This window comes from Cyprinodon tularosa, unplaced genomic scaffold (genome assembly GCF_016077235.1).
Source record: "Cyprinodon tularosa strain WSP-4 unplaced genomic scaffold, ASM1607723v1 ctg44, whole genome shotgun sequence".
NCBI lineage: Eukaryota > Metazoa > Chordata > Actinopteri > Cyprinodontiformes > Cyprinodontidae > Cyprinodon > Cyprinodon tularosa.
This window is the reverse complement of record NW_024039163.1, coordinates 162,296-176,786: the sequence shown is the minus strand read 5'-3', so window position 1 is coordinate 176,786 and position 14,491 is coordinate 162,296. Positions and strand designations below refer to the sequence as shown.

Sequence of the window (14,491 nt, the reverse complement as noted above, 5' to 3'; positions counted from 1 at the left end):
TGTAGATATTTTTGCAACATTTCAAGCATGATTGTGAAAGAGGAATTAGTTTAATGAATCATATTTTAAAACAGCAAAACCATCTTGAAGCGGCATATTTGGAAAACCATTGGGGAAGTGAGGACAGATGTGAAAAATAGATCAAATTTAAGTCAGATTTGTTCTTTTTCTAGTGACATTTGTTACTTTTTTTTATTTATGGATATTAATCATGAAATGCTTAGACTATTATATAATTTATATTAGGACAAATCTTAAAGAACTGTGTAATCAAATATTTCACAAATAGTTACGGGGATTCAGTATCTTAAGCTTCAACACATTTCATTGTGAAAAACGTGAATGTTTTAATGTGGACAAAAAGTTATGTCTAAAAGGTGAAGCATCTCGTTCCTTTAAGAGTAGGAGCCTCATCTTTGCCAAAGCATGACTCTTTCATATAGCATATTACTGCACATCTCAAATATTATGGGAAAGATCACCTCATTAGAAGTAAACTAATGGAAATTGCTGCTATAATCTCTTATACTTTTTATAAGCCATGTAACCTGCTATGATCGCGGGTTTATAGCAAGTTTCAAATTGGCGTGTGGCAACAGCATACACATCTGATGTTGCATAGACTTTTCCGCAATGTACTCATGGAGCTTGTGTATATGCCCAGACAAAAAAAAAATTTGAGGGAAGATTGTCTGCGAATGTGTTCTGTTTAGATATGTACCAATCCAATATTGTTATTGGTATCAGTGGCAAATTGAATATTGGTGAAAATGGGCCAAATCCATAGGGTCAGATCCAGAGAAGTTTCCCTAATAGAAGTATAGGGGGCCACAATTTTTGTTGGTTGCTGCTAAGAACTTCCATGAATAATATGCAGAGCTTTTGGTGGAGAGCTGGAGATGTAACAGTCAGTGGTCTGATTGTGGCTAAAGAAACCAAGTCTGTAGTCTAAAAAGAGTCACATCTTCTCTTGCCTGAGTTGCCCCTACACTTTGTAATACTCAGTGAAAATGGCACCTTGATGAAGGGCAGGGGGGATGTGCCTTTGTAAATTAAAAGCATCGAATCCGTCACTCGATCAGAGGGAGCCACTGAAGGAGTTCATTTTGATTTCAAAACCTTTTTTGGATAACAGGGTGGACTCTGTGGCAATAGGATGGCAGCTGTTTAGGAGAATATCTGGTTGGGTCCAGCTGTGCAGGTGCAACCCATAGTCTCCACCTCTTCATCCTCTGTAACCACCATCCCAGAATTATTGCTGGAATCATTCAGACACTTGCTTGTTATCAGCACAGCTGACGTTGCTCGTTAAGTTTTGAACAGCTTTTGAGGTTTTTCAGGTTGTTCTGGTTGCCATATGCAGCCATGGACTCTACAAAATACATGTATTTTGATCTTGCTGTAGCATTAAGCTATTTTGCCTCATTATCCTCTGAGTTTGATATCCTAACAAGATGAGGAATAGATAAACCACCTTCTTTTATGAGATATAAATGAGAAAGTATAAATTTTAGAGCAACTGTTAAAAGTAAAAGTAAGCGGGTGAAGAGAGATGGATGGATGGATGTTAAATGTAAATAAACACTGACATTATTTAATTGACAATAAGTAGAATGATAAGCTTGGTAGTGAAAGTAAACAAGATATGTCCATTAAAGATGTCTATTCATTTTATTTCTTCAATATATTTAAAGCAACACTGAAACATTTAGCCACTACAGTAGGTGCTCTAGACTTGTTACTTCCTGGGTTAGGGTTCTGACAACGCTGTACTGTCCCAAAATGAAACCTTCTTCCTCTGTGTTTTAGAACCTGATAGCAGACCTCTTTGGAGCAGCAGATTGATGGAGTTACTTGTAAAGACACCCACCCCTCTATGTAGAATCCTAAATCAGGAATTTGTCCTCTTTGTATGATTTACTGTTTTTATGACCTGACCTTGTACTAATGGATTTGAAGTGAAAAAACATGGACCAATGCATCACTAATCAAATTTTTATTTTAATCTAATCCCCCTAAATACATTTCCTGTAGAGAAACCTAACTACTAAACAAAGTACACCTGAGTGGAAACCGTTTTCAAAATATACAGCTGTTCTGTGAAAAGACAGCATTGGTGAACATTGAGAGCAAGGAATCCAACAAAATGGTCAGGGGTCAAATTTTGGAGAAGCTAAAAGGTTAAACACAAATGTTCCAAACTTTAAATATCTCAGGAAGCACTTTTTTTTATTATCAATTATTAAAAACTGGAAACAGCAGGACGCAACTAGAAACCTACTGAGCCTGAGGAAGCTGCAGAGAGCCACGGTTTATGTGTAGGGATCTGATTGCTAGTGTTCGTGCACAGAGTAGCAAAAGGAAAGTCATCGCCTACAGAAAACCATTAAAAATCCTGTTTACGAGCCATGTAGGACAGAGCTGTTTTAAGTTGAACTTTTTAGCCTTTATGCACCTCTATAATAGAGGAAAACACAGCACATAATGCAAAATGCACTATCACCATACTGAGGAATGATGCCAGAGTTGATGGATGGAGCTAAATGCATGAAAATGCTGGAGGACAATAGGAGGATTTGATTTGTAAATAACAAAAAAATAATAATAATACCATAAATGTTCAATTTATCAGACATACTTTAATCAGACATACATACTAGTTTTTGTTGGTCTACAACATTAAACACAAATAAAATCCTTCCCTTTGTGTTTTTTTATTTTTTTAAATCCACTGCAATGTAAACATTACTATGGATAAGAAAACAGTCACTGCATAAAGATTGGTCCTTCTACTGCTAAAAGAAACACAACATCACAAACATATTTTGACTTTGTGAAGCCAACTATCATAATTTTAGAAACAATACTCTAATAAATCTGCAGTATATATTCCAGTAAATCCAACAATAAAAGACACAATATACACAATGTGTCTTTTAGAAAAGCAACATATGTGTGTGTGGGAGGAGGTGTAAAGTAAAGAGAAATAAAGATGAAAGGAATGTCTCCAGAGAGTGGTACATTCCAGCTCTCTGTAGGATGCTATGCAGATTAGCTTCTCTTATAGGTGGAAATGGGGTCAAAGGTGATGGCTGCTGTAGTTGGTTATCAGAGCAACAAGGGACCGGAGATGATGTATATTTAAGGAGATCAGAAGATCCACTTTAAGTTAGCTGCTCATTTAAATGTAACAGAAACACATAATGTAACATCTATTGTGTTCATCTAATTTAAGGTAAATAGACGATGAATATCACTTGCTTTCATTACATTAGGGAATCTGATAAAAGGTAGCTCCACTATAAGTCTTGTAATAATATATTTGCTTTCCACATGCACTATAGGAGAGATAAAGGTAATCAGCAGATAAGCAGATAAACAGCTGATATCATCTCCATTGTCACCCTGGCTTTGCTTCCACTTTCAGGCTCAACACAGAAAGAATCTTTGACCAGGTAGAGTACAGTAAGCAGGGTTTATCAAACATAATTTTGTAGTACCTGGAGATTTAAAGTCAGAAATTAAACTTACAGGCAATCTAATTTAATAGTTTATTTGTTTTCTATTCATTTAATTCGCTTAACAGGAACTAGAAGAGCAGAAGGAATAAGTTGGGTTTGTCAAACACTTACCTGGTAAAATCGCCTTTAGCTTCCTGTGGAAGAAAAGCAGAATAAATGAGTAAAAGGTATTAGACTTTATGAGTTATAACTGAGCACTGACCATAAATATTGTGTTTATGTTCTGTTTGTAGAGGCGAAAGAGTAATAAACATTAAATATCCATTCAGAAGGAAACCTTTGAAGTACTGCAGAGCGGATACCTGATACTGAACATCTGCACCTGCACACAGGGGGCAAACGCACTCAAACACACAGAAATATAAACCATTCAGTCCACGCTGTGTAACGCGACCTCATGTAATCACAGTTAATTGAGTGACCTGCTCTGACGGACGACTAGGAGGAGAGGGAAGGATGAAGGTAATGAGAAGTTTTTTATGTTGACGGCAGGAACCTGATGTTATTTTCCCAATCACTACAAAATTTATTTAATAGAAACATATTTACTGCCAGTCATGAATGTTTTATTAGCAGAGAAGTTAATTCATAAAATAATGATGAAGAACTACAATTTCATGAAATATCTAAATAGAACTTTCAAGAGGCAAGAAATGATTAGTGGATTTGAATACCCCCATACAACATGTAATTAAACTGATGGGTAACCTCACATTTATGTTATAAAGCACAAAAAACACTTTCTTACTTGCAGAATATAGGAAGCCAATTCAAAGACCACCTCACTGTCCACTTCTATGAGCTCCTGCAAAAAAAAACATCAATCAGATTAAAACCAGAAGATTTGAATGACACTTGGTTTAGCAGATAGCAACCTGTTAAATAACAAACATGGCCTGTTAAAATCAGTGCATAACTATTTTCTGCACTAGACACATTTCTCACTCATCTAATCTTTTAGGTTTTTAGTAACAAAAACACAATAGAAAATGATCCTCTAATCATGCTACATAGAATGAATACAATTGTAAAAGTGGTAACATTTTTACCACCAACGTGTGAGATACTATCTCCAAACACCAAACTGGACAAAGGGATAAGGGTCAACAGGATGCGAGTAGTAGGTAAGCTATGCTAGGAATCCACTTCTTAATTGGTTAGAAGTTCAGACGGTCTGGGTGAAATACGAGAATGAGAAAACCCACAGTGGGTTTACCACCCAGGATGACCACAAATTACTTTTGTCTTTTCTTCCCCTCCTAACTGTATGTTCCTCTATGGTGAAACAAAATACAGCGCAATGTTCAAAGGACTGAACTAAATTTAAGTCCTACTCTTTGAAATGATTAAAATAATCCCGATTATCTTATACTGAAACTGGAAGAAGTAAAAATTGTTGCTTTAGTCCATTTATTCAGCTTAATCAATGTGGGAGCTGCTGGGCTGTTTCTCAGCTAACTCTTCCTATAATACTTCACATCTACAAACAACAACAGTTTATCTTTTATATATACACACTATTGATTTTAATGCAGAAAATAAAGGATCTCAAGCATTTCTAACTGTTAAAAAACTGGCACATTTTGATCACTTATAATCATTATTGTCATTGCCAATGGTGAATAATCATCAAACCTAATAGTAACTGACATGTAATATTACTCTATCTATTATTAATTTATCTTTTTGAATTAAAAATGAATAGATAATAATATTCTAACTTCTTCAGAGTATGATGACCTCTTGTGGACAAAACACACAACAGCTAAACACAACTGTCAATAAAGTAGTGATGGAGATGTACATACATGGGTGGGCAGTACAGTTTGCACTAATTCCTTGTGTACAAACACATTTTTTCTGCATCTCTCGTACTCTGATATACTCATATATGTATAGTTTCATATATATGTTCAACTGGAATTGCTAAGCCTGAATAAATGTGCCACAGCAGTGCCATATGGCAGTAAATGTGTCAAATAATTCGCTAACTGCTGGAATGTGGAGCAGCACACAGCGTGAAGGCTAACAGCTGATGCAAACTGTTCACATTTTCTGCTTCATAAAATTGTGTGCAGGACAAAGATGCAGGTTTTCCTCATGTGGCCTTTTTTCATGTTCATCTCACTCAAATGGTTTCAAACTATAAACAATCTTTGTTTTGCAACAATAGTCCATGGTAAACATAAAAAACACTAATGGAAAAAATATGTTGAGGTTCCATTTAAGTATTTCAGTTTTTTGTTGTTGTTTTTTTTAGGGTGGAAAAATGGATCAACAAATAACCTCATGGCTTTAAAGAAAATAAAATTAATGTACAAATCGAATTTACTGTTTTTCTCCAATCAAAACAAAGCACATGCATCTTTTTTTTTTCGGAGAAAGAGAAACAATACTCAGTTTCAACATAACCCCCTTTAAAAACTAAAGTACGTTTATTTAGATAGACAACAGTTTTTAACACTTGTTTTTTTCCCATTGGTCTGATGTAATATTCCTATCTTAAATGTGGTTTTATTAGCTGTAAATGGAGAATTGTCAGTACTAATAGGATATTATAGGATCTAAGGATTAAAGCAAATTGATTAATCTGTCAATTATTTTTTCAATAATCGATTAATAATTGGATAGCAAAAGGTTCTTTAATTAATTAATTAAAAGCCCTTTAATTAAATCAAACCAGGTGAAACTTTTCCGCTTGAGACCTTCTGGATAGAAAATATTGACAGACAAAAAAGTTTTTTTGTCTTAAATGCAAAATGTTTTAATATTTTTTTTTACAATTTTGGTATAACTGCTGCTCAAGGGTTGCTCTGTCAGCTAAGAAATGTTTCAGGTTAACAGTTCATGGATTATTCAAAGAGTTAACAATTATGTCAATAATCAATTAATCACGATTAATCGATTAATTGTTTCAGCCCTACATGGTTCATTTAACTAAACTGAGTCACTGAATAAATAAAACTTTTCGAAACTTTTTATGTACTGAAAATGATTGTTAAAGCATATCTACAGCTCCTGCTATATTTGGTGGAATATCAAGTTGAGTATTAAGTTACAGGATAAAAGCATGATGTCTTTAGGTCCTGCCATACTTAGAGCTAGATATGCGACCAGTATCACTCCGTCTATCTACCATGATTTCTATTAATTTCACCAGAAATAGTAGCTACCGTTTATTGGCAGATCATTGCCACTGTAGACATAACTTTAATTCACACTAATCAGCTTTGATGTTTTAAGGATAATGGTGCTTTTAAGCACCTAGTTGTCTTCAAATTACACTTTTTTGCCCCTAAATCTCCTTTTGATGCCAATACAAGAGATTTTAGGAACAACAAGTAAAACCCCAGAGCATAAACATATCATAATTAAAAAGTTGTTGAGGTGAAAATAAGAATTCTTTAAACTACAAACGTACGTAAGAACATCTGTATATTTTCATTAAAAAAAGGAAAAACAACATTTCTTAGCATTTTGGCCAGGCTTGGTTTAAAGACAACAGACCACGATCATTATGAATGTGAAGCTGTTTTATTTCCACAATTTTTTCTCAAGTTAGTACAATTGCCCAATCTTTAACCACTAGTCACTAAGTCTCCAAAATTCTGATGGATATAATGTCAATTTTATATCTGACAAAGTCAAATTAAAACATAAAAAAAAAATAAGAACACTAAGACAAATCTTTTCTTTACTTTTATTTATTTAAATTTAAAGCCTTTTCAAACTACATAATTGTGTAATCAAATTACCTAAATCACTTTTAAACTTCTTTTTGGACAGATAAACACTTCAAAAACACACCTCTGAAATTTCCCTGGCCTCAGTTATGTTAAAAATGTGTGCTTTTTGTTTAAGAGCTAAGTCTGTGCCAGAAAACCAACATAGTGAAAAGTAATTTAGAATAAGAGAAGTGGTCAAATATCAGACTGCAATCATGCCAGAGCCAGGTTGATGGCTACAGAAAGTGTTCTCATCATATTGCTGAACGGCATTCAATGTTTTGTGGATGGATATAATGAACTTGAGAAAATCCATTGAAATCCAGCACAGAATTAATTGTTCTTTAATCATTGCAGTCTGAAAAGTAATTGCTCAAAAACAAAATCTGAAGTGCTGTCCATGACAGTGATGAGCATTTACAAACATTTTAACAGCAAGGTTTGGATACTCCAATAACACATCCACACCTAACTAGATAGCAATGAAAAACAATGAGAAGCTTTTACCTTATAAATGATGGACTTAGCATTGAGAAAGAACAGTTCAATCGTTGCGTTGTCCTTCAGGTAGGAAATGCTTTCAATGTAAAACCTGAAAGCACAACAAACACGAGAAACATGTCGGTTAAGTTGACAAATAAACATCTGGGAGTTTTATCTCACATCAGCTTTGGCTGATGTCTTTCTCTAGTAATAGCGCACAATAATTAAAATGACCAGCGGAGGGCGCACCATACCAAAAACTAGACATGCAAACAATCCTCTCTGTAGTGTAACACAAAATATCCATCCCCCAGTGTTGGCTGGCTGTAATCCACTATTAATCTGTTACTGTCTACACATTCTCCAAACTAAATAAGTAGACACCTGCTCTCACAGACTTTTAATGTTCAGACTCTGTCTACTGCTGTGAAGCATCAGGAAAGATCTGGTACCAAAACACACACAATCTCAGCAACGCTGTTGAGAGAAGCACAGTAACCCACTTCTGACAGAGCGGTGAGCGGGGTACTAACATAATAATGCCGACTAAATTTAGCTCATGAATACATGCAGACCCAGAGGGGAGTAAGAGTGGTGTACTGGGAGCCTGCACATTGGAAGCTACTCGAGTGGAAATCTATCAGAAAGATTGTGAGTGCTACAGATGCTCTCACATGCCCTATCGTACGTCATGTGATGCTTCATCAAAACCCTTATAAGCACAAATGTGTACACCCCAGTAGAAACGTGAAGCAAAAGCATCCATACATGCTGAACTTGCACACGTTTTGTCGCAGTCAAGCTTCAGTGAACTGTACTGAAGCTTCATGTGACAAAAATAAGGTGATTAATGCTGAAGTGAACAAAAATTAGGGTTGATTATTTCAAACAATAACAATTTACATTGAGATAATAGCTGATCAATATCAGTAGAATATATGTCCAATAGAATGTCCAATTATTTCACTGAACTCATATCCAATACAGCATGGCATTCTGCGGCGTAGGAGAGGAAAGGATATAGCTACTCTAACAGTTTGTGGCAGGACTATAAAATAAAGGTTATGTCTAAATAAGGTTCACACTTTTATTTCAAATATAAAATAATAATTATAAATATCAACTGATGTGGGAGGCCTTTATTAGGATGCATTTTTAGCGCTACAATGAAACACGGCTTTTAAATCACTAAATATAGACTTATATATGCCTTTGTGTTCAGCCAAATGTATTTTTATACTCTTGAAGGCACAATCAAATGCTTTAAAATTCACCTAATCAGTAAATATAAATTCTCTGAGTGTAATCTAGTATAGAAACTGCTGTTCCATGAAGGACTGAGTTGTTTGCATCTTTTAGAGAAGAGAAAAACATAAAAAAAAGTAATTTATGGCCATATTGAGAGAAAGTAATAGGAGGTCTTTCATAAAATTGGACATCAAGTATTTAGAGAACCCCTTAAAGGTGACAATCAGAAGCTCAATGATGTTAGTACTTGGTGCTGTGTATAAATGGAGGTGAGATCAGTGTATACAATGAAACGTATGCACATAACTCTGGAAGCACATGTGGATCAGCGGGTTGATGCATTTGGTATGTGTATAGGTATTGAGTGTAAGGGCTTGTACGGGTGATCGATAGTTGAGAATTTGAACAGCTTTACATATTGAGCTGCAAGAAAAAAATGCGAGGAGCTTTGTCAATATTCATTCTGAACATTTAATTAAAGCCACCCTGCAAATGAGACACACACATGTCCACAAACACACACTGTAGGCAAGAACCCTTCCTAAGATGGGTAAAGTCCCACACATTTATAGGGAACCTAAGGAACACTTAAATACCTCATAAATATGCAAAGCATGTATATTTCATGCAAACAGAAGCACACAAACTCAAGTATTGTTCCCATTGGACTATATGGTGAGAAAGATAAGAGATAAAGGCCTGACATTTGGAATGATTGCTTTTAAAGCAAAGTCTGGATTGTGTAGATCTACTCAGTGAATCTATAAAATGTGGCTGGGAAGTATTTGAAAGAGGTTTCACCCAGTGTGACATTTGCAGAGATTGAGGTTAGCGTCTAGTCTGAACTGTGTTAGAGGGAAATGGGGGTTGCAGCATGAAAATGGTGTCAAAGTTCACAATAACCCCCCACCCCCCACCCATTCCAACCCTCAAACACCTATTAGTCTATGTAAATACATAAAGCGAGACCCTCATCCTTCACCCTGCCCAACCCTTTGTCACCACATACAAACTTTGTCATTTAAAACTCTTCTGTGCTTGACATTTGATACAGACCAGGTCTTGAGTAAGACATTAGGTATCGATGAAATCTACATCACTCTTAGCACCTATCGTTCTCTAAATATGAGCATGTGCAGAGAACAGGTCTTTGGTATACAGTCGGTTCTTTGCATCCATCAGGCTACTATCTGTTTTTAGCAAAGACTATGATTTGAACTGCTTTTCTGAAAAAATGTTTTAGAAAAATAAATTATAGTTTGTTCAAGGACAAAATTCCCACTGTAACTGGTAGCAAAAAGTATGCTCCATGCCAGGAAATCTTGAACAACCCATGTCTAAATCCCTTTATTGTCCCATAATGGGGAAATTCACGCTCTGCATTTAACCCATCCCCTTTGGGAGCAGTGGGCTGCCATTGTGTTGCGCCCGGGAAGCAGTGCAGGGTTAAGTGTCTTGCTCAGCAACACAGAGTGCAGGCTGTGGGCATCGAACCGGGTACTTGCAACCTTCTCAGAGCATTAGCGCACTGCTCTCAACCACTAGGCCAACCCTATACGGCCTTAAGTTTGTGGCCCTGAGATAAATTAAGCTTAAAACAAAGGGTGCCATGTTTTGGTAACAAAACACATAATTATGACATGGAGAGAGTGGAAAAGAGGGTGATTTTCCATACGGGAATTGAATAGGTCATGATGACGCCAATAATCGATGGTAAAGTAAACAAAGCATGCATGGCCAACTAAAAAGTGCCTTGTCTCTCAAAATCGGACGTAGATTACACTCGTTGCAATATTATTGACGCGTAGTGCAGGAATTATATCTAATCTGAGGAAGCATCTGGTTAAGCACAACATTTTGTCAAGGCTGAAGAGAGCCTCAGATCTACTGTTTCAACCCCTGTGTTCGTCGTGTTAGCACGAATGCAGCAGCCAAAAGGAGAAATATTTGAGACATTTGATGTAAACAGGGACAACGAAGAAGCATGTGAGGAAGCTGCATTATCATCTTCATCTGCTCCAAGTAAGCAGGCTTAGTGTTCAAGATAATGTTAGCGTGGTAACGAATATTGAGTACTGACACTGATTCCCAGATACTGAGGATCAGTTCAGATGTGAACAGTACCAATCCCTAGGCTTCATCTTAAAAAGGTTGTTCATGCTTAAAAAAATAACAACTTAAATTTCGCCTGAATTAGAATAATTTAGGAAATAAGAGGGGGCTTTAATTCCTCCATAGCGATAAAAACAACAGATTTCCAGTTATTGAAATTACTTTACTTGAGTTCTGGCCTCCAACGTTGAAAGAACAATTTTCACAGCAGTTTTTCCCTCCTCAATTAACAAAATCACTTAAAAGTACCTTTTGCCCTTCACTTTGTCTAATCATTAAATCTCTCTGATGATCTTCTGTACAGAAGTTCTTTCTTTTAAAGAGTACTCTTGCTTCAGCAAGGCATTTTGCATAAGATTTACATGCAAAGCATACTGAGGCAGAGTAAAAGGTTGCTGATTGGCTGAACAACCCTGTGGCAGAAGTTAAGCACTGAGGTCAAAGCTATTTCATAACTTATCTTATTAATCCTTCCCTACTACTCAAAAATCTACTATATGCACAAAAGCACATACATGCTGACACACACAACTTTAGCTTTTCTTCACATGGCTATTAAGGAGATAAATCATGAAAGTATTGAAGTTAAAGTTAAATAGACTTACCTGACACAGAAGTAGAGAACAATAGGACCAGACTTTTTAGGGAATTCATGCTCTAACACCCTTCGGTCCAGCTGAAGCCAGCTAAAATGGCCCCTGTGGAGGATAACAACCAGTAAATACTATTAACTAAAGGTGTTTGGGCAAATAGGACAGATTTATATACATTCATCACATTGCAATTCAATTTAATACTTTAGACTGTGTAATCTGAGAAGAAACATTAAAGAATGGAAATATAAATGACTTTTTTATGAGATGGGGCACCTTCATACACCACAGCGGCAGAGCTACTGACATCAGTTTTCTAAATGAGGTCACAATATCTAACGAGCCATTACTAGTGCTGATTTAAAATTGAAATGATCCACACTCACTACACACAAGGAGGGTGCTACAGTTTTTTTTAATGAATATTTGGACCAGACAGTACTGATCCTTTTTCCAACACAAAGTATTTTGACAATAATAAAAAAAACACAACTGACAAGAGTAACCACACAGAATTTATATACAACAATAAAATTTAAATGTTTTCATCTTAAATCATAACCACTACTGAGTATAAATATGGAAACATTAAAACAATTAAAGCTTTACTAAGTGGAAAAAACAACTCTTCTGGAATGTTCTGACAGAAGAATTAAAGAAATTGCTCAACATAAAAAAATGAAGCCAACGAAACACATCCTGACATGTCTTTAGGTTGATGCTGCAAGCAATTCTTTATAAGAAGATGAAGAGAAATGATGAAGGAAGTTGAAAGGGTAAGACATCCCATCTAACTATTGCATGGCTCTATTTACAGCTGGAGAAAAAAAAACTGCAGCGACAGCTTGTCGCCCTGGTAACCCTGCATGGTCTCCTGTGCAGCATCCCTTTCATACTATCCTCTTTCCCCCCATCCAGCCCCCTACCCTTCTTGACAGCTGAACAGTATACGCTCTCTCTGGACAAAAGTAACAAATGATGCCATTCCTCCAGAGTAAAGTGGACTGCTGTAGTGGGTTGGCATTGCTAACAGTATCTATGACAAATGTAAGGGTGAAGAGGAAAGGTCAGTCTTCCTAGGCAGAATTTGCACTGGAGCAAAGCAGAAAACAAGGTGTGATGTTTGACTGTATGCAAATCAGTTAGATTTTTGCATGACCATCCTGCGATGGTGCTTTGTCTTTCTAGGCCACAAAGCCATAAAATTTGTTTATCTCTTTTGCATTTAAAGCACAGCAGAATCTTGCCTGTCTAAAAGCAGACCAGAAAGAACCACTTTTATTCCATAAGAGAAGAAACATTTCATAATTTGCTAGACTGATTTTTAAAAAATAGATTAAATTGTAATATTTAGTAATATTTCAAATTAAATTGAATCGTTTCACTAAAACAGACCAAGAACAAACCAGCCCAACATTTGAAAGTAATCTAAAACTCTTACTTTATTATTTCGCTAACTGCAACATCTAAGCTAACAACAGGGTCAGTCCAACATGAGCTCAAGCCAACAAAACTCTGACCGTTAAATAGATAGAAAAATATAAGAAGTTGCACAATAGATCAAAATGATCTATATTATACTATGGTGTTATGTTTCTGTTTCATTAAGGTTTATGTTTAAAGCAACGCATTGTTTATTGGGTATTAAAACTAATACGCCTAATTATTTTTTAAACCTACTGTAAGAACATTGATCATAAGCTATCTGCATCAATTCTCATCAGCCCTTTACAACATAATTCAGTAAAATAAAAAAAAATACTTTATCTATCACAAAGGGAAATTAAACATTGCAGTAACTCATAGGTTTTTTTGTTGTTGAAAAATTTTAACTTTTTCACTGGACTTTGCGTCAACCAATCAGAAGAGCCGATTAAGGAGTTTTTTGGGGGAGACAGACACTACATGCAAGCTGTCATCGCTTCTGCAGAGCTGTCTGCATATGAAAAATACATAAAGGGGTTAAACTTCAAAGGTTTAAGAAAAAAAGCCAAGAGAATTTATTATGTACAAGGAAAAGAGAGCGAGCTCTGCTCATTATTGCTGCGCTAAACTCCCCCACAGGCTGGTCAGGGCGGACAGCTTTCTGTGGGGAGTTCCAAGACTGCAGGCCGCTGATATGCTGGAGGTCTGGTGCTCCTAACAAGAACGGTATATTTTAGTAGGATCCTTATCCTGATCAACTGACTGCACAGATGATGTTTTGAGGTGGACTTTCTCACTTAAAAACATGTTAAAGCTATTTTTTAAACTTATCAGAGTAAAAGCTGCTCTCCAGAGAACAGAGCAGATAAACAACGAGAGCGCCGAGCAGCCATAGCTTTGAAGCGTCAAAGAAACTTGAACAGCGTTTGACTCAGCATCCAAATTTCTCCATTTAAGCATTTTTGACGCCCAGATTGCATTGGGTGTGAATGCAACTTTAGCTTCTTGAGGTTTTTTAAGTAATTTTCTCTGACTCCCCAGAAGACGATGGAGGAATAGATCACATTCTACAACAGACTTATAGAAGATATGCAGCATCTTGTTGCAAACAGCGAAGGATCTAACCTCTTAAAGAAGCACAATCTGCTTCTTGTAGACAGCTTCGCCGTTGTGTCTCCAGTCTAAATTGTTGTCCAGGTGAACACCAAGGTATTTATACTCCTCCACCACTTCAACTTCTTCTCACATGATGTAAACTTGTTTCAACTTCTTCCTGCTTCTTCTGAAATCTACGATCATTTCCCTTGTTTCGTTGACATTCTGGATCTTTTGATTGTTTCCACACCATGCCGCAAAGTGGTGCACCAACTCAGCTACTTGTCCA

The 14,491-nt window shown here is 36.2% G+C and overlaps 1 protein-coding gene across 9 annotated transcripts in view; it reads right to left on the bottom strand.

Annotated features, from left to right (window-relative positions):
- The window catches only part of frmd4a (FERM domain containing 4A), a 145,066-nt gene that overhangs the window by 23,319 nt on the left and 107,256 nt on the right, over positions 1-14,491 (bottom strand). For all 9 annotated transcript variants that reach the window (XM_038299923.1, XM_038299924.1, XM_038299927.1 and 6 more), the window contains 4 exons: positions 11,695-11,787; positions 7,754-7,838; positions 4,270-4,326; positions 3,633-3,655 (listed from right to left, as the gene is read on the bottom strand). In XM_038299923.1, coding sequence (XP_038155851.1) covers positions 3,633-3,655; positions 4,270-4,326; positions 7,754-7,838; positions 11,695-11,787 — 258 coding nt within the window. The remainder of the gene's footprint in view (positions 1-3,632; positions 3,656-4,269; positions 4,327-7,753; positions 7,839-11,694; positions 11,788-14,491) is intronic.